Below are 22,548 nucleotides of genomic sequence, written 5' to 3'. Positions count from 1 at the left end.
TCTCCCAAGTTTTTATGTGTTGAGGGTTTTGAGGGTTTTAACATGTTAGGCTGGAAGGTCCGGACTGGGTTTGGGACTGTACTAATGTATCCAGCCCTCTGAGACCATTTATGCAATACTTGGCTATTCAAATTTAATACTGGGCTGATACTGTCCACGTGTTCAGCCATAGGAATTGTGGCAAGAGAGGGGGGTAAAGTTGGGTTTGTTGACACTCAAAATCTCAGGGATCTGAGTCGAACCATAGACATTGCATGATTTCATGTCTCTGTGAAAATTTTAGTGTCAAAATTTAGAATTTGAGATACAACAAACTCCACAAAGCTCAGCTGATGCCTTTAAGCATTTGTTTGATTAAAAGTTTTTTGAAAATAAAAGTGCCCTTCAGATTATTATATTACATTATACTACTGGATTATACTTACTAATGCATTAATGTGTTCATCACTTTAATGTTGAAACAGGTTAAGGGGGAGCTCATATTAATTTCCTTTATACTGCTGGGTAGCTTACGCTACAACAGTACATCAATTTATTCTTTGATTTTTATTTTTTATGAATCTGAATTAGCAAAGTAACTAGTAACTAAAGTTATCAAATGAATTTATTGAAGTAAAAGAACAATATTTGCCTCCATAACGTAGCGAATAGAATACAATAGTATAAAGTAGCAGAAAATGGAATTATTTAAAGTACTAATCAAATACCTCAAATCTGTACTTGTACTGTAATGATGTAAATGTACTTAGTTATTACACCATTGGGTTTAACAGACCTTACATGCAGCTCTGTTCTGTCTATAGTGACCTATAGTAATATCCTGCACCCCTCTGATGTTACAAGAAAAGGCCAGAGACAGTTTCAGTACAAACTTCAGTAATGTCGCTACAGTTAACTTGTTCTCAACAAGTTAACTGTAGCGACTTCTTTGAGTATGACCGGCCCTGGTAAGTGCAAGAAATAATGTAAAGCTGGAACGTGGAAGCTTAAATAAGTTCCAGTTGTACCTGCTCCAACGTTAATCAAAGCCATAACATTAGCTCTTGGGTACGGACATAACTCCATTATCTGGTTACTGTTAACTCTATAGGCTAACGTTATCACCAGTGTTATAACTAAGTGCATTGTTTGGGTATTATCAGCGGTGTAACTGGGGAACTGGTCACGCTTGTCATGATGTAAACAGGTTATAGGATGGTGGTGTTTTTTAATTTCGGAAATACCTCCCTTACCTTACCTTCTTAATCCAGGTCACTGGAGCCCCTCCCCTATCTCTGCCGTGTGTCTGTGTCTGTTAGCGTCACAAAGCCTTCAATGTTGAAACATCCAGCAGTTAGACCTGAGAAGCCAAGTGATAACACAGAACTGTAAACATGAATACTAATGTACAATGTGGCTATCAAGTGATTATTAGAACAATGACAGCACATCTGCCTCATCTACATTGGAGTGCAACACTGGTTAAATGTTAATAAAAATGCACCTTTATTTACTGTAAATATAACTAAACAATACACTCAAAATTGAATAGAAAGCAGACTGTAACACTAGTTACATGTTAATACACATTTTAGAAGTTTACACATATGAAATTTGAAAAATGCAGGCCTTGTAGTACCGCCAATGTAATGAAAAAATGATCTGAATTGAACATATATTGTACTTTAACTCTGCTTACATGTTAATACACACTTTAGATGTCGACACGTTTGAAATTTGAAAAATGCACCATGACTTGAATGTATGAAATCAATGAAAAAATACACGCAACATTTAATAGAAACTGTATAGTACAACATCATTTTCAATAGGTCGCTAGTCGCTAGCTACAGTACAATGCGGCATGAATTACTGTAACTCTACATTTTTATCAATGGCTCACCTCTTGCAAGCTACAGTACACCATTGAAATTTGAAAAATGCGTTGTGAATTACTGTAACTCTACATTTTTATCAATGGCTCGCTTTTCGCTAGCTACAGTACAATGCGCCGTGAATTACTGTAACTCTACATTTTTATCAATGGCTTGCTTCTCGCTAGCTACAGTACAATGCGCCGTGAATTACTGTAACTCTACATTTTTATCAATGGCTCGCATCTCGCTAGCTACAGTACAATGCGCTGTGAATTACTGTAACTCTACATTTTTATCAATGGCTTGCTTCTCGCTAGCTACAGTACAATGCGTTGTGAATTACTGTAACTCTACATTTTTATCAATGGCTCGCCTCTCGCTAGCTACAGTACAATGCGTTGTGAATTACTGTAACTCTACATTTTTATCAATGGCTCGCCTCTCGCTAGCTACAGTACACCACTGAAATTTGAAAAATGCGTCGTGAATTATTGTAATTCGACATTTTTATCAATGGCCTGCTTCTCGCTAGCTACTGTACAATGCGCCGTGAATTACTGTAACTCAACATTTTTATCAATGGCTCACTAGTTGCTAGTTACAGTACAATGTACCGTGAATTACTGTAACTCGACATTTTTATCAATGGCTCGCTAGTCGCTAGCTACAGTACACAATTGAAATTTGAAAAATGCGCCGTGAGTTACTGTAACTCTAATTAAAAATGTACTCAAAATTTAATGTGAAGCGTCTCGTACAACATCATTTTTCAATAGCTTGTAGCTAATAACAATACGTACAAAAAGTCAGTCAGAAACAAACTTTAGCCATCATACCGTTGTTGTTGTCTTTTAAATTGACTAATGTCCACTCTATCGATCCTCTCCGGCGGCGATGATAAATTTCGATATTCGTTGGAATTAATAGTGGTCCCAACCCGACCAATCACTGCAGGACTCGAAAGGGAGACCCCAGCCAATCAGAGTTGGACTCTTAGCGAGAACCGTCCAATAGCTAAGGGAAGCCAGGAAGAACCTACCGATCACGGTGTAAGGCGGGCTCAGCTAGGAAGAACCTAAGAAGAACCCAGGGTGACCCGAAGACACTCCCACCGTAAGCGCAAGGATGAGATGCAAATTCGTGAAGCATTCCTCATTTAAAAAAAGAAAAAGAAATGTACATTCTACTAGAAATATATCTATTTATACAGTGTAATAAATAATGCTACAGTTGAAATATGGGTTATTGCGCATTATTTGTATTAATTATTCCACATTATTTGGTTTGTCAACTCAATACGAAATACGAAAGACAGAAACAAAGAGTCATCCTGTTGACTCAGAGTGTCCTACACTCAGAGAGGAGCTGAACAGTTTGATGGCCACAGGCAGGAATGATGCTCTGTGGCGCTCTGTGGTGCATCTTGGTGGATCTGTCTGGTACTGAATGTACTCCTGTGGCTGACCCCCACGTCATGGAGTGGATGGGAGCCATTGTCCAAGATGCCATGCAATTTGGACAGCATCCTCCTCTCTGACACCACTGTCAGAGTTTCTGTCCACTGTCAGAGCTCCACCCCCAAGGGCCGGAGCTGCTCCAGAGTCTTCATGATGTGGGAGGTCAGTGCCACAGGTCTGTAGTCCTTGGAGCCACAGGGACGCAGTGTCTTCAGCACATGGACAAGGCAGGATGTCTTCCACATCACAGAGACCCTCTGTAGATTCAGGTTCATGCTAAAGACATTGTGAAGTACTCCACATAGCTGGGGGGCACAGGCTTTGAGCAGCCTGGGGCTGACACCATCAGGACCCGCAGCCTTGGCTGAGTGGAGTCTCACCAGCTGTCTCCTAACATGGTCAGCTGTGATGCTCACTGTAGAGGTGACAGGTAAGGGAGGGGGAGGTGTAGAGTTATTGGGTTGTAGTGTGTAGTGAGTCTGGAGACCAGGGAGGAGGTGTGAGGAGGGATCTCACAGGAGGATGAAAGGCTGTAAGGAGGGGGAGGGGGTGGAGAAGGTGGTGGTTGGCAGACAGTAGTAGGGTTGATGGTGGTGTTAGCAGGGGGTGAAGGGGCCTCAGTATCAAATCTGTTAAAAAACAGATTGAGTTCATTGGCCCGGTCCACGCTGCCTTCAACTCCTCTATTGCCAGCTGAGCTGAATCCAGTGATGATCCTCATTCCTCTCCAGACCTCTACCAGACATCATCTCATCTCATCTCATCTCATCAACTTCCGCTTTGTCTGGGGTCTGGTCGCAGTGGCAGCAGGCTCAGTAGGGAGCTCCAGACCTCCTGAGCTCCTTACGCTATCCCTAAGGCTGAGCCCAGCCACCCTACGGAGGAAACTCATTTCAGCCGCTTGTATCCGCGATCTCGTTCTTTCCATCACTACCCACAGCTCGTGACCATAGGTGAGGGTTGGAACATAGATGGACCGGTAAATCGAGAGATGCCGCACCAAGCCGTCTGTCCACCTCATGCTCCATTCCCCCATCACTCGTGAACAAGACCCCGAGATACTTAAACTCCTTCGCTTGGGTCAGGAGCTCACTCCCCAACTGGAGGGGCCAATCCACCGTTTTCCGGCAGAGAACCATGGCCTCAGATTTAGAGGTGCTGACCCCCATCCCGACCGCGTCACACTTGGCTGCGAATGGCCCCAATGCCTGCTGGAGGTCAGGGGCTGAGGAAGCCAACGACGCACTTCTGAGGTTCCCATACCAGACACTCTCCTCACCATGGCTGCGCCTTGAGATCCTGTCCATGAATATCACAAACAGGATTGGAGACAAGGGGCAGCCCTGGCGGAGTCCAACACCCACTGGAAATGTATTCGACTTTGTGCCGAGTATACGGACACAACTCTCACTTTGGTCGTACAAGGACTGGATAGCTCATACCAACGGCCCCGGTACCCTATACTCCCTCAGTACCCCCCACAGAACTCCCCAGGGGACCCGGACGAAGGCCTTCTCCAAGTCTTCAAAACACATGGAGACTGGATGGGCAAACTCCCATGACCCCCCCAGCAAGCCTGCAAGGGTAAAGAGCTGATCCACTGTTCCACAGCCAGAACGGAATCCGCATTGTTCCTCCTGAATCAGAGGTTCGACGATCGGACGGACCCTCCATTCCAGCACCCTGGAATAAACTTTCCCAGGGAGGCTGAGCAGTGTGATACCCCGATTATTGGTACACACTCTCCGGTCCCCCTTTTTAAAAATGGGAACCACCCCGGTCTTCCACTCCAGAGGTACCGTCCCCGACCTCCATGTGACACTGCAAAGACGTGTCAGCCATGACTGTCACAGTCTGCTCATCTCCTGGTGAGCAGTGCTCAGCCGGGGGCTTGTGAGTATCCCCACACCTGCCCAGTGCCTCTCACCCTGGGCTACTCCGGAAAAGGAGAGAGTCCAGCCCCTCTCAAGGAGTTTGGTTCCAGAACCGGCACTGTGCGTGGAGGTGAGCCCAACTATATCTAGTTGGTACCGCTCTACCTCCCGCACCAGCTCCGGTTCCTTCCCTGCCAGAGAGGTGACATTCCACGTACCGAGAGCTAGTCTGCAAAGCCGGGGGTCAGGATGCCCAGGTCCCCCCCTTCGCCTACTGCCCGATGTACATTGATGTACGCAGGAGAGAGCGATGGGGTCGGGTGCAATGTACATCTACCAGACATGTAGATCAATAATTAGACCCTCAACGATGCAACAGCTCTAAATGTTAAGAGTTCAGACCTCCAGAGTTTGAAGAAGTTCTTCCTCTTGGTGGAGGAGTTAATGAGATCCATAGAGGCTAAAGAAGTCTCATAAAATCTCAGCAGTGACTCAAACTGGTCACTTTCACTTTTGAATCTGGAGATGAACTAAATGTCTTTGCTGGTCAGGTATCTGTGAATGAATGACACAAAACAATGCACGTTCTATGTTAATGCAATCTCTGGTAAGAAAAGTAAGACTTTTCTCAGTTCATTCATTTATAATTGTTATATTTCTGTCTTGTTTATTAATGGTTAAACTCATGACATTCTCCATGGATGATGGATTAAATGTAACATATATACATCTTGATGGCTATGTGGAACTAAACAAATACATATATCTTTATTTTGTGATTATGTTTACAGCATATATTCTAATAATCTGCAGTAACTCTATAATTGTGTATCTTATCTGGATTCACCAAAACCTCCATGAGCCTATGTACATTTTCATTGCAGCTCTGTCAGTCAACTCTGTTCTTTTCAGCACTGCTATCTACCCAAAAATTCTGATTGACTCTTTATCTGAGAAACAGGTCATATCACATGCAGCATGTTTCTTTCAATGGTTTTTATTTTACTCTTCAGGTGGTTCAGATTTCTTACTGTTGGCAGCCATGGCCTATGACAGGTATGTGTCTATATGTAAACCTCTGCAATATCCAACTATCATGAGGACAACAACTATAACTATTTGCCTAGGTTTGGCTTGGCTTCTGCCTGCTTGTCAGGTTGCAGGTGGAGTTGCAATTATTGCGAATAGAAATCTCTGTAACTTTACTTTGAAAGGAATAATTTGCAACAGTTTAGTTCAAAAACTTATTTGTGTGAGCTCAAGAGTGATATATGTGTATGGTTTGATTGGAATGTTCACTATAGGATTTATCCCTATGTTTTTCATACTTTTTACATACACCAAGATATTTATAGTATCCTCTCGAAGTTGTGGAGAAGTCAGGAGAAAGGCTGCACAGACCTGTTTACCACACCTGATAGTTTTGATAAACTTTTCTTGTTTGTTTGCATTTGATATGATTATAGCTCGACTGGAATACGATTTTCCAAAAGCTGTGCGTTTAATAGTGACTCTACAAATGATTGTGTTTAGTCCTCTCTTTAATCCAATCATATATGGACTGAAAATGACAGAAATTTCCAAACACCTGAAGAGGTTGTTCTGTTCAGTCAAACAAACTTAACGTGTCAAACTTATCATATAGTCATTGCTTGTATGACATTTATGTAGAGATCTGAATTCTCTGATGGTATGTAATGAGTATTTGTTTCTGTAACTGTTTCATAGAGTTTTCTCTACCCAGTTATCCGGTGCAGGGTTGTTGGCTGCAATTATTTGAAAATCAAACTCATAATTTTTCATTCCATATCAAGTAATCACAAGTTCCATTTACTTTTTTTCTGCTTTGTCTAACTGTTTGAAATTTGAACCCTGTTACTCATTCCGTCAGTGTACTGATGTAGGTTATAATGGTCACAAAATGACACAGCAACATTTTAAATACAAAACATGTCAGCAACGTGAAATGCCTAATCTAAACTTTTTGACGTTAACAAACTTCTAGTCTGATTCTTGCCTGTTTCTCACATTTGTATTATTTATGTTGTACTTTGATGATTACATCTGATCAGTCATGAGCATGTGCTGAGAGGATTATCAGCAGTTATCTGTCATGTCTCGTCTGCTTTCATGCTTTTGTTTTTGTCTTCTTTAAGTTCTGTTTCCAGTTTTAATTTACGCTCCTCTCGTTTCAGATCCCTTCCAGCCCCTGTGTGTTTCCCCCTGTGTGATTGTCCAGACAATCACAGTCACAACTGATGTGTCCCACCTGCCTCATTATCCCCATGTAAATAGCCTGCGTGCTCCCTGTCTTCTGTGCCAGTACGTCTTTGTCTCTTGTAGCAAGCTTTCCAGCATTTCTCCCAGTGATAGCCTTACAAGTGTTTTTGATTCTGACTTTTGTCTCTGCCTGCTTCACTAACTGATCTCCTGTATACCCAACATAACTTCAGTAAAAATTTGGAAACCTGAACTGTCTTGAGTCGTGCATTTGGGTTCTAATCTAGTGTGTCAGACATTGTCAGTTATGAGCCAAGTGTGAATTGATTGGGATGAGGGTCAACACTTCCAAGTCTATGGCCATGATTCTCTGCAGGAAATGTGGGATCATTTCGTCTGGGTTGGGAGTGAGTTGCTGTCCTTAGTAAAGGAGTTCAAGTATCTCAGAGTCTTTTTCACCAGTGAGGGTAAAATGGAGTGTGGGAATGACAGATGGATTGGTGCAGCATCAGCAGTATTGCAGGTGCTGTGTTACACCGTTCCTGTGAAGAGGGTGCTGAGCCTGAAGACAAAGCTTTCAATTAACAGTCGATCAATAGTAGGGTGCAAAAGTCTGAGACCACTTTTCAAAACACTTGGTTTGAATGTAACAATACTTTTTTCATTACAAATGATAATGTTAGAAATTAGCAACAGCAACAATTTGAGTAAACAGTTGAATCTTGTCAAATTTACCTGAATTTCATGACATCTTAGAATATCGTATGTCCCCCTTTTGCTGTAATGACAGCATGCACTGACATGTTTTCCCAGCATGATTTGTTCCACAAAGCTTCCTGTGATGTCACAAAATATTTGGCATTCCACAAGACATGTCTGCATTGGGTTTAGGGTTGGGTAACGTTCACATTTGAACCGCTACAGGTTTATGGAGCTAAATCGGGGTCAAATGTTTTGTACTTGAAAAAGTAAAATTGGAAACTGAAATTTCAAGTTTTGATCTCGAATTTTGAAAAATACATCAATGTATTCAAAATAAAAATAAATGTACAAAAAGTTTTTTCAGGTTAAAAATAATTATGATAAACTCTGGTAATTCTTTTGAATAAATCATTTATTTTCATTTTTCACTTTCATATGTTTTGATATTTGGGATCCTATTTCTTTCAGTTGCATGTTTCATCTTTTCAGATTCAGATCTTAGTTTTTTTTTCAGTTTCAGATCTTGCTTTTTCAGTTTCAGACTTTTGACCCTGATCTAGCGTGGGGGGCGTGGCATCAACTGAGAGGGGTGTGGAATCATGACAGACAGTGCAGTGTATGGGCTGTCGTCCTCAAAAGGTGTCGGCGTGTAGGAGGCAAGGCTGGGTGGATTTGACAGAGCAATCTTTGTTGAAACAGATCTCAAGCCAGCGTCCGAACCAGAGTATGCACTCCCTGGTATTCTCAAATCTCGGCAAAGTGATGCCCAAAATGCTTTGCCCTCTGCTCTATCAGAACTCCTCTCTGACCCTCAGTCTTAGGAGATCAACCAAAATTCATCCCCGTTCTCTGGTGTGCAGGTCCTTTTTAGAGTTCATTTGCTCATGCCCGCCTATTTCCTCTAATTGTTTACTTTTGGGGCACTGAGAGCCCTTCTATCCTGTGGGAAAAGAATAGGTCTGCATAACACCTCTAGAGAATATCTCTCAAGGGAATATGTGTACGTGAATGTGTGTGCGTGACTATATTGATGTTATCTGAAGTTGACCTGCTAGTCTCTCTATACTTAGATGAAAATGTATACATCTAATCAATCTTGAACCTCTGAAATGGTCAGTCCTCAGTGTGGGCCTCTTCCTTTAGCTATTCTCTGACGCACACTACAGAACTAATGTGTTGTTATCCTGAACATGAGACCTCTACCTTGTCCCCTTCCCACATATACTTAAAGGGAAGCATCTGGTCCTGTCCCATCCTGTCCTGTCACTCAGAGCTCAGGAGGTATAAGAAACACTCAGACACTACAACAGCTTAACCAAAAGGCTACAGACCTTCCCCTATCATGTTGTCTTCAGGGAACGTAGGATCTAAAACGATTCGGCTACGCCACATGACTGCCAGTGAAAAAACTGCTGTCAGTGACAAACTTCCATTTGCACACAATGCACGAATATCCTGCACGGCTAAAACTGTTTTAATTTCCAAGGCTGTTTAGATGTGAGATGTGGAAGCTGTTTTAGACAGTACGGAAGACCAATTGTAGTACAGGAGCGACAAAATCACGCCACATTGTGCACAGACACCCACACTTTAAGTACTGAAATGTCCGACACGTAGCGGCGGGCTCTGGTGTGGGGGGATCTTCCAGGAAATCCATGTCGTACAGATATTCCTGAAAGTCCCCCTCATCCTCCCCATCCTCCTTGCCCTCTGCCTCCAGCTCCTCCTCCTCCTCCAGGACCTCGGGGTCATCCGGCATGTCCGACTCGTCCGGTCTGGGCGAAAAGGTAGTTGACCCCAATCAACTCCCCTGCGTTGCGGCACAGAGCACAAAACTTATGAGATACATTGATAATATAATAACGAATAAATGTTTGCACCTGTGCGTCTGTCTCCCTTTCTCAGTTACCTGTGTACTCCCTGGGCCAGGTGTAGCTGTCAAACAGCCGCGTCCCGTACAGTGCCTCGGCCAGCTGGTTGACCGTGTCCAGGTTGCGGCTGCTGTGGCTCCGCTGCTGCTGCCCGCCACCTCCCGCCACAATGGCGTGCCCGTGGTCCTCGTTCCACCTCATCAGCCCTTCCAGCAGGTAGAGCTGGAAGTTCAACACGCTGGCGCTGGTGCCTAGAAAGAGGACGTAGAAGTTAAGCGCGAACCGGCAGACACTCGGTGTAGATTTACATTTGTTTTTCGGGTTTCTGACACTTACCGGGGATGAACCTGTTTAGATGGAGGTGGAACGACTCCAGGGAAGTCGTGCCACGGGCACAGCGGTACACGGGCAGGCTGACCCCAGGTGCAGTCCGTGGGCTCGAAAATGGACCTCCCTCCGTCACCAGGTGATGGAGGGAGGTCCATTTTCGAGCCCACGGACTGCACCTGGGTCTTCCTCAGCCACATCCTATAACTGTGGATGGATGAGGCAAGGTTAGAGTAAAGGAGGAAACAGCATTAACCTTACACCAGTGTTTAGTTAAGACTCAGTCTCTGACTCACCTCTGCACAACAGGGTCTGCCAACTCTTAAAAATCCCGATATGTGAGCTTGACGTGCTCCCCAAAACCCACCAGCCTGTCTTCCTGCTCACCAACAGTGGAAGCCGAGAGGGAGCCATCAGCCATCCTCCTCCGCTGGATCGCAGACATGACCTTGGGGAACAGTCTGACGTACTGGGACAGGGCGTCTTTGTTGAGCATGATAGGTGTTGTGGTGGTGTCACCCGACTCACGCTCGTCCTGGTGGCCAACCATGATCATGGTGGTGTACCTCATGTCATGACTTAGCAGCCAGTGGAAAGTCTGCCCCCTGTACTTTCCAAACTGGATGCCATGCTGACTGAGAACCAGTTTGGTGTCACTGGTGTCTCCCTCAGTGGCTAGGACCAAGGCAGTCGCCGCATTCAGCACGGCGACTGCGCCCTTCGGCCGGTAAGACCGGACTCCCTGGTGCTGGCGGATAAACGCTTCGGCCTCAAGAGAATCTTTCAACACCAGCTCATCCGAACCGGCCTGCAGACGAAAGTCTGGAATGTAGTCCATCTGTACACCAGAAACAGCCAGCAGTTAGACCCAAGAAGCCAAGTGATAACACAGAACTGTAAACATGAATACTAATGTACAATGTGGCTATCAAGTGATTATTAGAACAATGACAGCACATCTGCCTCATCTACATTGGAGTGCAACACTGGTTAAATGTTAATAAAAATTACTGTAACTCGACATTTTTATCAATAGCTCGCTAGTTGCTAGCTACAGTACAATGTACCGTGAATTACTGTAACTCGACATTTTTATCAATGGCTCGCTAGTCGCTAGCTACAGTACACAAATTTGAAAAATGCACCATGAGTTACTGTAACTCTAATTAAAAATGTACTCAAAATTTAATGTGAAGCGTCTCGTACAACATCATTTTCAATAGCTTGTAGCTAATAACAATACGTACAAAAAGTCAGTCAGAAACAAACTTTAGCCATCATAAGGTTTTTGTTGTCTTTTAAATTGACTAATGTCCACTCTATCGATCCTCTCCGGCGGCGATGATAGCGACTGAGCTAAATTTCAATTTTCGTTGGAATTAATAGCGGTCCCAACCCGACCAATCGCTGCAGGACTCAAAAGGGAGACCCCAGCCAATCAGAGTTGGACTCTTAGCGAGAACCGTCCAATGGCTAAGGGAAGCATTCCTCATTTAAAAAAAGAAAAAGAAATGTACATTCTACTAGAAATATATCTATATATACAGTGTAATAAATAATGCTACAGTTGAAATATGGGTTATTGCGCATTATTTGTATTAATTATTCCACATTATTTGGTTTGTCAACTCAATACGAAAGACAGAAACAAAGAGTCATCCTGTTGACTCAGAGTGTCCTACACTCAGAGAGGAGCTGAACAGTTTGATGGCCACAGGCAGGAATGATGCTCTTTGGCGCTCTGTGGTGCATCTTGGTGGATCTGTCTGGTACTGAATGTACTCCTGTGGCTGACCCCCACGTCATGGAGTGGATGGGAGCCATTGTCCAAGATGCCATGCAATTTGGACAGCATCCTCCTCTCTGACACCACCGTCAGAGTTTCCAGCTCCACCCCCACAACATCACTGGACCTTGCGGATCAGTCTGTTCAGTCTTTTGTCATCCACTACCCTCAGCCTGCTGCCCCAGCACACAACAGCATAGAGGATAGCACTGGCCACCCCAGACTCATCCTAAAAAAAAAAACATCCTGAGCATAGTCCGGCAGATGTTGAATGACCTCAGTCGTCTCAGAAAAGAGATGACTCTGTCCCTTCCTGTAGTGTTCTTTATCCAGTCCAGTTTATTATCAATGTGGACCCCCAGATACTTATAATCCTCCACAATGTCCACACTGACCCCCTGGTTGGAAACATGGGTCAACGGCACTTTGGTCCTCCTCAGGTCCACAACCAGTATCTTGGTCTTTGTCACATTGAGCTGTAGATAGTTCCGCTCACACCATGTGACAAAGTTGTCCACAGCAGTCCTGTACTCATCCTCAGCACCTTCACTGATACATCCAAGTATTGCTGAGTCATCCGAGAACTTCTGGAGATGACAGGTTACTGTGCAGTAGTTACAGTCTGTGGTGTAGAGGGTGAAGAGGAAGGGAGAGAGGACAGTCCCCTGTGGGGCCCCAGTGTTGCTGACAACCCTATCTGATACATAGTGTTGTAAGCGCACATACTGTGGTCTGCCAGTCAAACAGTCAACAATCCAGGTCACAAGGGGGGAATCCACCTGCATTGCTGTCAGCTTCTCACCCAGTAGAGCTGGACGGATGGTGTTGAATGCACTGGAGAAGTCAAAAAACATGACTCTCACAGTGCTCGCTGGTTTGTCCAGGTTGGCGTAGACACGGTTGAGCAGATAGATGATGGCATCCTCAACTCCAACTTGGGGCTGATAGGTGAACTGTAGGGGGTCCAAGAGTGGTTTGACTGAGGGCCGGAGCTGCTTCAGAGTCTTCATGATGTGGGAGGTCAGTGCCACAGGTCTGTAGTCCTGGCTTCAAGGACTACAGACCTGTGGCGTCTACAGACGTGGCGTCTTCGGCACAGGGACAAGGCAGGATGTCTTCCACATCACAGGGACCCTCTGTAGACTCAGGTTCATGCTAAAGACATTGTGAAGTACTCCACATAGCTGGGGGGCACAGGCTTTGAGCACCTTGGGGCTGACACCATCAGGACCCGCAGCCTTGGCCGAGTGGAGTCTCACCAGCTGTCTCCTAACATGGTCAGCTGTGATGCTCACTGTAGAGGTGACAGGTAAGGGAGGAGGAGGTGTAGAGTTATTGGGTTGTAATGTGTAGTGAGTCTGGAAACCAGGGAGGAGGTGTGAGGAGGGATCTCACAGGAGGATGAAAGGCTGTAAGGAGGGAGAGGGGGTGGAGAAGGTGGTGGTTGGCAGACAGTAGTAGGGTTGATGGTGGTGTTAGCAGGGGGTGAAGGGGCCTCAGTATCAAATCTGTTAAAAAACAGATTGAGTTCATTGGCCCGGTCCACGCTGCCTTCAACTCCTCTATTGCCAGCTGAGCTGAATCCAGTGATGATCCTCATTCCTCTCCAGACCTCTACCAGACATCATCTCATCTCATCTCATCAACTTCCGCTTTGTCCGGGGTCGGGTCGCGGTGGCAGCAGGCTCAGTAGGGAGCTCCAGACCTCCTGAGCTCCTTACGCTATCCCTAAGGCTGAGCCCAGCCACCCTACGGAGGAAACTCATTTCAGCCGCTTGTATCCGCGATCTCGTTCTTTCGGTCACTACCCACAGCTCGTGACCATAGGTGAGGGTTGGAACATAGATGGACCAGTCAATCGAGAGATGCCGCACCAAGCCGTCTGTCCACCTCATGCTCCATTCTCCCATCACTCGTGAACAAGACCCCGAGATACTTAAACTCCTTCGCTTGGGTCAGGAGCTCACTCCCCAACTGGAGGGGGCAATCCACTGTTTTCCGGCAGAGAACCATGGCCTCAGATTGCCTGGCGAATGGCCCCAATGCCTGCTGGAGGTCAGGGGCTGAGGAAGCCAACGACGCAATTCTGAGGTTCCCATACCAGACACTCTCCTCACCAGGCTGCGCCTTGAGATCCTGTCCATGAATATCACAAACAGGATTGGAGACAAGGGGCAGTCCTGGCGGAGTCCAACACCCACTGGAAACGTATTCGACTTTTTGCCGAGTATACGGACACAACTCTCACTTTGGTCGTACAAGGACCGGATAGCTCATACCAACGGCCCCGGTACCCTATACTCCCTCAGGGTTAGGGTTATTGACAGTAGTAGTTTATTTTTCTTTTCTTTCACTTTGTTCATTATGAGGGGCACAGTATCATCCAAGAAAAATGTGTCTTTCTGTGCCCGCGATGAAGGGAAATCCTCATTCAGGACCAATAGCAGGACCGCATGGCTGCTATTGGTCAATTTTTCCATCCAATCCCCTCGCTCACTCTCCTGCTACTGGTCACGTCTCGTCCCAACCCACTTCCGCAGTTGAAACTACAAGCGGGCAAGAGGTTTGTTTGGCCCTGAGCAGGTAATCTTTCATCTTTATTGTGGATGTTGTGACATATAACTTTTATGCCGATGCTGGCTTGTGACTGTGAAAGCTGCCGTTAGTTTCTTTCTGTGTTATTAGACGGCATCAAATCAATTTCTGTCTCTGCAATATTGTCAACACTTGTTTACTTGTTCGACGGAGACGTTAGCCTCTATGTTAGCATTATAAGCTAATATTGCTATCATGTTTACACCAAATCATTTATTTGCTCGTGGCAGCTAAATGAAGCAGCAAGTAATGCAAGTAAGATAAATGAATGGATGAATGAAACCCCTCTGCTTCATGTTGGGGTTTCATTCATCCTGTCTGGATTTATTTCTCCATAACAACCTCTCGCCCGGTCACTACTCAGCTGTTTTGCTAACCCTCCTCCCGGTCTTGTCCATTTGTTTTCAACGAAGCCTTTGCTAAATCACTATGATGGATTTTCATATACGCGTTACGATGTGTGTATTTGTGTGTCTTATCTGTCATAAACAAGAGATTAGGGTTTACGGCACGTTTGTGTCATGGTCTGGTGCTACTCAGACAACAGCTGGGACACAGCTGGTCCGAGGCTCATGCAGGTTTAGTTTTCAGCCACAATGTGGAAGCGATCGTTGTGATTAAAGCTGACGGCAGCATCTGTTAGTCTATTGGCCCTCAATAACTTTTAGAAGTGGCTAACTTAGCTGTTGATAAATAGTAACTTATTACGTAGCTGTAACATAACGTAGCTGTAACATGCTAATGACATTACGCTAGCTTGGCTGTAGAGCTTAGCTGTGGACATTGTAATGACTTACAAGATTTACGTTTCAACGTGCATTTGTAATAACTTTACCTGTGAATCCGACATCGTTACTCCGCATTCAAAGCTGCCGCCGTATTTGGTTTCTGCCGGCTTGTCGCTCTTGGTGCATGTTGCGGGAGGGGGTGTGTCGCGGGAGGCTCCGAGGGGAGGGGGTGTGTCGCGGGAGGCTCTGAGGGGAGGGCGATACGAGCTCGGAGGGGAGGGGTTAAGGAGCACAGAGGGGAGGGGTGTGTGGGGGGGGGATGCTTTTTTCAGATCTTTCTCAGATCGTAGACCAGAGCTTTAAGTCTCCTGAAACATATTAACACTTCATCCAAGCTTCTGACAAACTAGCAAAAGGCTTTGTGACTACATTTTTCAACTCCGGCATTTAGATATCCTGACACACTTAGAGTTTCAAAAACACTGAGGCTGCCAACGAGGTCAGGCCTCTGGAGTCTTCAGATGCTGTTAACATATTAGTAGTTCTTGGTGACAACTTTAATGAGGTCCACAGAGTGCGACGCAATCTGATAAAATAAACTGCCTAGTCTCAAATGGTTGTTTGAAGGTCAGGTAACTAAGACTCTCTCTTTTACTCACATCTGTGAGTTGGATAATCTGTCTCTTATTCACAGAGTTTTTTTGACAACATTAATGGATGATGAATTAAATCTAACATATATAACTCTTGGTGGGCATGTGGAAGTGGAAAAATACAGATATCTTTACTTTGTGGTTATGTTCACAGTATATATTCTGATAATCTGCAGTAATTCTACTATTGTGTATCTCATCTGGATTCACCAAAACCTCCATGAGCCTATGTACATTTTTATCGCAGCTCTGTTGGTCAACTCTGTTCTTTTCAGCACGGCCATCTACCCAAAGCTTCTGATCGACTTTTTATCTGAGAAACAGATCATATCATATTCAGCCTGTCTCTTGCAGTTTCAGATATTTTACTCATTAGGTGGTTCAGAGTTCTTACTGTTGGCAGCCATGGCCTATGACAGGTATGTGTCTATATGTAAACCTCTGCAATATGCAGCTATAATGAGGAAAACAACTGTCAGTATTATCCTGGTCTTCGCTTGGATTCTGCCTGCCTTTCAGGTCGCTGTGGCAGCTGCATTGAGTGCCAGAGAAAAAATCTGTGCCTTTATTTTAAATGGAATTTTTTGCAATAATAGAATTTACAAACTTCAATGTGTAATCTCAGGGGCAAGTCTTATACGAGATATGATCATCTTGCTAAATGTTGCACTTCTCCCTGTGCTCTTCATACTATTCACATACACCAGGATACTTATAATATCCTATCGTAGTAGTAGTGAAGTCAGGAGAAAAGCTGCTCAGACCTGTTTACCACACTTGATCGTTTTGATAAACTTTTCATGTTTGTGTGCATATGATGTCATTATAACTGGATTGGAGTCGGATTTTCCAAAAATTGTTCGTTTCATAATGACTTTACAAATAATATTGTATCATCCTCTCTTTAATCCAATCATATATGGACTAAAAATGAAAGAAATTTCTAAACATCTCAAGAGGTTGGTCTGCCCTGCCAGAATGAACTTATGTCAACACAGATAACTGATTAGGTAACTCCTCTGATCCTTGTTTGTTTAATGTATGAAATTGTTTCTCTGACTGATAAACAGTAAAGCGTAATATCAGCATGAACAATGTAATATGTAATGACTGATCAATCTGTTGACGTTACTACATTTTCTAACTTGGTCTTTTGATACTGTTACAACAAAGCCACTACAGGGCTGTAGCTTCCACTGACATACCAGCATCCTGACTGAGGATTTCCCTTCATGGCAGGCACAGAAAGACACATTTTTCTTGGATGATACTGTGCTCCTCATAATGAACAAAGTGAAAGAAAAGAAAAATAAACTACTACTGTCAATAATCCTAAATATAACACAGAAATGTACAAATAAAAGTTAAAGTTAGTTAACAGTAAATATCTGTTCTTAAATGAAAATAACTGTACAGTTGTTAAACGTATGTTGTCACAACTGAAGGATAAATGGGAATTGAAATGATAATTTGACGATTTCTGAGCCAAGAAAAATCAGTGAAGGATAGGGCTGTCACTTCAGCAGTGTACGCAACATGAATAACATACAAAATACTGAGACTATGGTTCACTCCTGTACAGTAGTGTGCTCATAACTGCCTGCTGTTGTTGGAACTGATATGATAAACTATCATTAGTTACGGTATCTGCGCTATCAGTTGGTACCAAAACTGTTGTTGCAACTCCTGGTGAGTTCAATGACCCCTACTTGGCAAAACCTTGAGAGACTATAAACCATAAGTTCATTTTGTGTAAACATATCTGTTTTCTAAACCTATTTTCTCTCTTTATCTCTCTTTATTTTTCTTTATCTTTGTTTTCGTTAGTATTTCTTTATTACAATAATATCATTCTACCCTAAAGTTTTTAGATTAGTTAGGATTCATAGATATGAAGTTTATTAGCATGACTCGAAATCATACATACATTAGATATCAGACACCTGGCACTCTCTATAATGCACCACTTTTTGAATGGGCTTTGATGAGATAACCTGTGAGAAAAATTGTCAAGTACCTGAACAGCATTGCTTTGACACCGATGAGAAGCTAAATTGTAAGCACTATATACCGGAAAAACGCAAATATATAAAAAACAAAAATAAATACTCACTTTCATTGTTACACCTAAACATTAGAAGCCTGAATAAACATCACAATGGTCTGGTCTCCCTTTTAGCGAGTCTGGGCCATAGATTTGATGTAATTGGGTGCTGTGAAACCTGGATTAATGAAAGCTCGTACCTGGATATTCTCAACCTGGATGGATATACATTATATAGCAGAAATAAACTTGGTAGATCAGGTGGTGGAATGTGCTTATATGTAGACTCACTACACTCTGTGAGTATTTGCGATGACCTCATTATTGATGATGGACATTCGGACTCTCTATTCATTGAGATTAATGTAAACAATGGAAAAAACCTCATTGTAGGTGTGATATATCGACCCCCAGATTCTGACATCGATACTTTTAAGACTAAATTAGATAAACTTTTATATTGTATAAACAAAACTAATAAAAACTGTTTTATCCTCGGGGATTTTAACATTGTTATATCCAAAGACAATAATGCAAAAATGACTTCATGAACACCCTTTACTCCTCATTCTTTTTACCATAAATATATATACTAGAGTAACACAATCCAGCAAGTCAATCATCGATAATATTATCACCAATATTCACAATGCTCATATCGACTCAGGAGTAATTCTTTCAGACATTACAGACCACTTTCATATCGTACTCACATGTAATACGAATAAGTAAGCGAAAACACTACACCGAGCTTATAAAGGCTTCTCGGGGTGATCCAAAGCAATCCTGGAAGGTGCTCAATGAAGTCCTCAGCCGGGGTCAAAGAACCACTGTGCTTCCCGACACCAAACTCGCACAAAATACGATAACTACTTCCAACAGTAATGATATTGCAAACAATTTTAATGATTATTTCACCTCCATAGGAGAAAATCTCTCAAAAACTATCAGCCCACCAGAGGGCGCCAATTTTCCATACCTTCAAGGTAATAACTTAAATTCTTTTTTTTTTAACGCCAACTGACAAAAATGAAATCTCTAAAGTTATTACGAGCATGAAAAGCTCCCATACAGCAGGTGTGGATGGTATCTGTAGTAAAATCTTAAAAAGCCATTCTGAATGAAATCGTGGATCCACTTGTTTATTCCTTCACCCTTTCTCTGCTTTGTGGGGTGGTACCTAAAATGACTAAGATTGCCAGAATTATCCCAGTGTTTAAGTCTGGTGACAAAAATAACATGCATAACTATCGACCAATATCTATACTCCCCACACTATCCTGGAGAAAAGTACTGGAGAAAATTGTCTATTGTAGACTCAGTGATTACTTAGATGAGTTGAATATTCTCGTCACATCACATTATGGCTTTAGGAAAAAGAGAACTACTTGTATGGCAATTCTTGACCTGATTGAAAAAATCAATGATGCTATTGATAAAGGTGAATGTAGCTTTTGATACTATTGATTTTGAAACCCTCTTAGGCAAACTGCAGCATTATGCTGTCAGGGGCACAGCACTTAGATGGTTTAGAAGTTATATGTATGGAAGGGGGCAATATGTACATGTAAATGATATCAAATCTCAAAGTAAATCCATCAAATATGGTGTCCCACAGGGGTCAATATTAGGACCACTCCTCTTTATTGTATATATAAATGATTTTGTAAACTCTTCTAGTATTTTACACAAATTAATATTTGCTGACGATACAAATTTATTTTTGTCAAACAAAAATTCTGATAATCTCCCAAATAATGTAAATGCGGAATTGGTTAAGGTGGACACCTGGTTTAAATGCAATAAATTATCCTTGAATATAAACAAAACTAATTTTGTTGTATTCTGCTCAAACAGAAACCGAAATAATGTTGAACATATATGTATTAAGATAAATGGCAGAATTATTGAGAGAGTAAAATCCACAAAATTTTTGGGGGTCTAAATTGATATTTGAATTTTAAGAAGCATATTGACAAGTTGTCAAAAAAAATCTCCAAATATGTTGGCTTATTTTTCAAGCTAATACATTTTCTCCCACTTGAAGCTCTTTTAACCTTGTATCGATCTCTATTTGAGCCTCACTTAAACTATTGTAATGTTATATGGTGTAATACATATTAGGGCTGGACGATTATGGAAAAAATAATAATCACGATTATTTTGATTGATATTGAAATCACGATTAATAAACACAATTATTCATTGATTTGAAAAAAAGTGTTATTGAGCCACCAAAACTCAACTTTAAAAATAACTTTTAGAAAAAGAACCAGAAATAAATTAGTAATAAGTAAAAAAGTATAATAATAATAATAATAATAATAATATATAAATAATAATAAAAATAATAGCAATAAAAAATTAATAAATACCCAGTCTACATGCACTCAGACTGTTCTCCCTGCAGTTTACTTCCTACAGGTTTTTGGCAAGGAAAACCAGCCTGTTCACTTGGTCTGGCTTCAGTGATGAACGAAGGCAGGTGACAACATTTCCACCTGTGCTAAAAACCCGCTCTGATGCAGCACTTGTGGCAGGGATGCACACAGGGCCACCCCTGGCCAAATTGGGGCCCTAAGCAGAATTTTATTTTGTCCGAGCGGGACTTGAACCAGCCACATCTGAGCCCCCAAGCCAAGTCCCTACGGACTGAGCTATTGCCGCTATTTGATACCTCTATATTTAAATATTTTTATATACTTATTTTTACATTTTGTACTTAGGTTCTATATTCCTATACTGCTGTTTGCTGCTGCAACGCTTTAAATTTCTCCATTGTGGGTCAAATAAAGGATTATCTTAAATTCACCAAGAGATGGCGACATTTTACCTCCATAAAAATAGCCCAAAACTTCTATTGATAGCATAGATTGATAGGCTATAAACCTGAGCCAACATACGACCACCAACTGGTCAATTAACCACTCCTTTTTCAACAGAGGTGAATGTATATGCAGTTAACAAGACATTCAATAAATGATAATCAGGGCCGCTGGAAAATTTAATCTCCAGTCCAGAATTATCCTCTCTTCTGTCTCATGATTAGCAGGCTAGCAGCTGGGGTGTTCCTCCTCTTGTTTTGACTTTGTCTTTCTTTTGCTTTCTCCCGATTCATATTGCCGTTTGGAGGCCATCTCTCCACCTGCATCCAACTGCCTGTCGGCGCATCTGACCGCTGATTGGTCAGATGCTGCGTGCTGTCAATCATTGCGCCAACGTGTGCGGTGTCAGATTACTCGTTTTTTTTTTTTCTCTCCTGCCTCGGGCTGACTTGGTGCTCTACGCGCGCCTCACGGCAGCGATGCGCATCCTTTGCGCATTTGCAGAGAATGTGTCCCCTTGCGCAAAATGGGGCCCCCCATGGATCGTGGGGCCCTACGCACAGCGCGTGTTCTGCGTGTAGGGAGGGGCGGCGCTGGATGCACAGGTATTTCCTAGCCAGTTTGGAGAGCCCTGGGTAGAGTGTCTCTGATGCTTTCCACCACTCAAGTGGGTCAGCCTCAGTGTCAAGTGGCCTTGCCTGGATGTAGGCTTGAAGCTCAAACTATGGCCTGGTCCTGTTGAGGAGGAGATAGTCCTGGAGCTGTGTCTTCTGTGGCTTTGAAGAAGCTGCCCAAGCTCCTCTTCTTCTTCTGTGCTCCACCAGTAGGAGCATCAGTGTCGGCAGCTGGTATAGTGGTTGGCTTAGTAGAGGCCCTCTCCTTGAAGATGGGGAAACACATTGAGGACAATATGAATTTCATGTTTCACCTGAATGAATGGTAGTTACACATAATTGTATTACTCTACATTTTAAGTTTACATTATATTACATTGAGTTTACTTTCAAATATGTATTTTTAATACAATCATTATTACTACTGCTAAAATAGTAATGATAAATTATTATTATTATTATTGTTATTATTATTATTAGTAGTAGTAGTATTAGACAGTAGTAGTATTAACATGACAGTCTTCATTTCAGATGTCAGTCTGGCTTCAATTGATTCTCGATTCTCTTCAGCCACATATTTCAGCTTAAACCTTGGGTCCACTGCAGAGGCCATGTCGAGGAGCTCTTGTGTTTTTGAGTCATCATATTTCTCTTTGAGGTAACCAATGATCTTCTGCATGATGCTCTCTGTGTCATTCTCCTCTACTGCTAGTATGGATGTGTGGAAGAGGTGGAGAGTTGGCTTCACAAGTGATACACTCACATATTGCTCCCCAGAGAGTGCATCTGTAAACTCAACTAGAGGGCTTAGTGAGTTGTTGATGGCCTCTAGTACCTCGATGTCCTGCCATCTGGGGGTCAGATTTCTGGTTTTACGGTCACTGGAGAGGACCTGGACGATGGCCTTCTGCTGCTCAAGGACCCTGTTGATCATCGCTTGTTGAGATCCCCATCTGGTGGGACACTCCGTCTTCAAGGAGTGCTCAGGTAGCTTCA

The 22,548-nt window shown here is 42.9% G+C and overlaps 2 protein-coding genes across 2 annotated transcripts; both read left to right on the top strand.

The window, feature by feature from the left end:
* The first annotated feature begins 5,884 nt into the window (after positions 1-5,884).
* On the top strand, positions 5,885-6,811 carry LOC141002680 (olfactory receptor 6N2-like). The gene has a single exon (XM_073474057.1). It carries the CDS (start codon positions 5,885-5,887, stop codon positions 6,809-6,811), a length of 927 nt encoding a protein of 308 aa, XP_073330158.1.
* Positions 6,812-16,117: 9,306 nt separating this feature from the next.
* Positions 16,118-17,071, top strand: LOC141002052 (olfactory receptor 11A1-like). Its single transcript, XM_073473212.1, has one exon. It carries the CDS (start codon positions 16,130-16,132, stop codon positions 17,069-17,071), a length of 942 nt encoding a protein of 313 aa, XP_073329313.1. The 5' UTR covers positions 16,118-16,129.
* Positions 17,072-22,548: the final 5,477 nt, after the last annotated feature.

Source organism: Pagrus major, chromosome 9, assembly GCF_040436345.1.
Source record: "Pagrus major chromosome 9, Pma_NU_1.0".
Lineage (NCBI taxonomy): Eukaryota > Metazoa > Chordata > Actinopteri > Spariformes > Sparidae > Pagrus > Pagrus major.
The sequence above is the reverse complement of the archived record's forward strand: the minus strand, read 5'-3'. Positions and strand labels throughout refer to the sequence as shown.

Bases quoted from the DNA above. Each gene is read 5' to 3' on its own strand.
- LOC141002680 (XM_073474057.1), top strand. From the start codon at position 5,885: ATGGATGATGGATTAAATGTAACATATATACATCTTGATGGCTATGTG.
- LOC141002052 (XM_073473212.1), top strand. From the start codon at position 16,130: ATGGATGATGAATTAAATCTAACATATATAACTCTTGGTGGGCATGTG.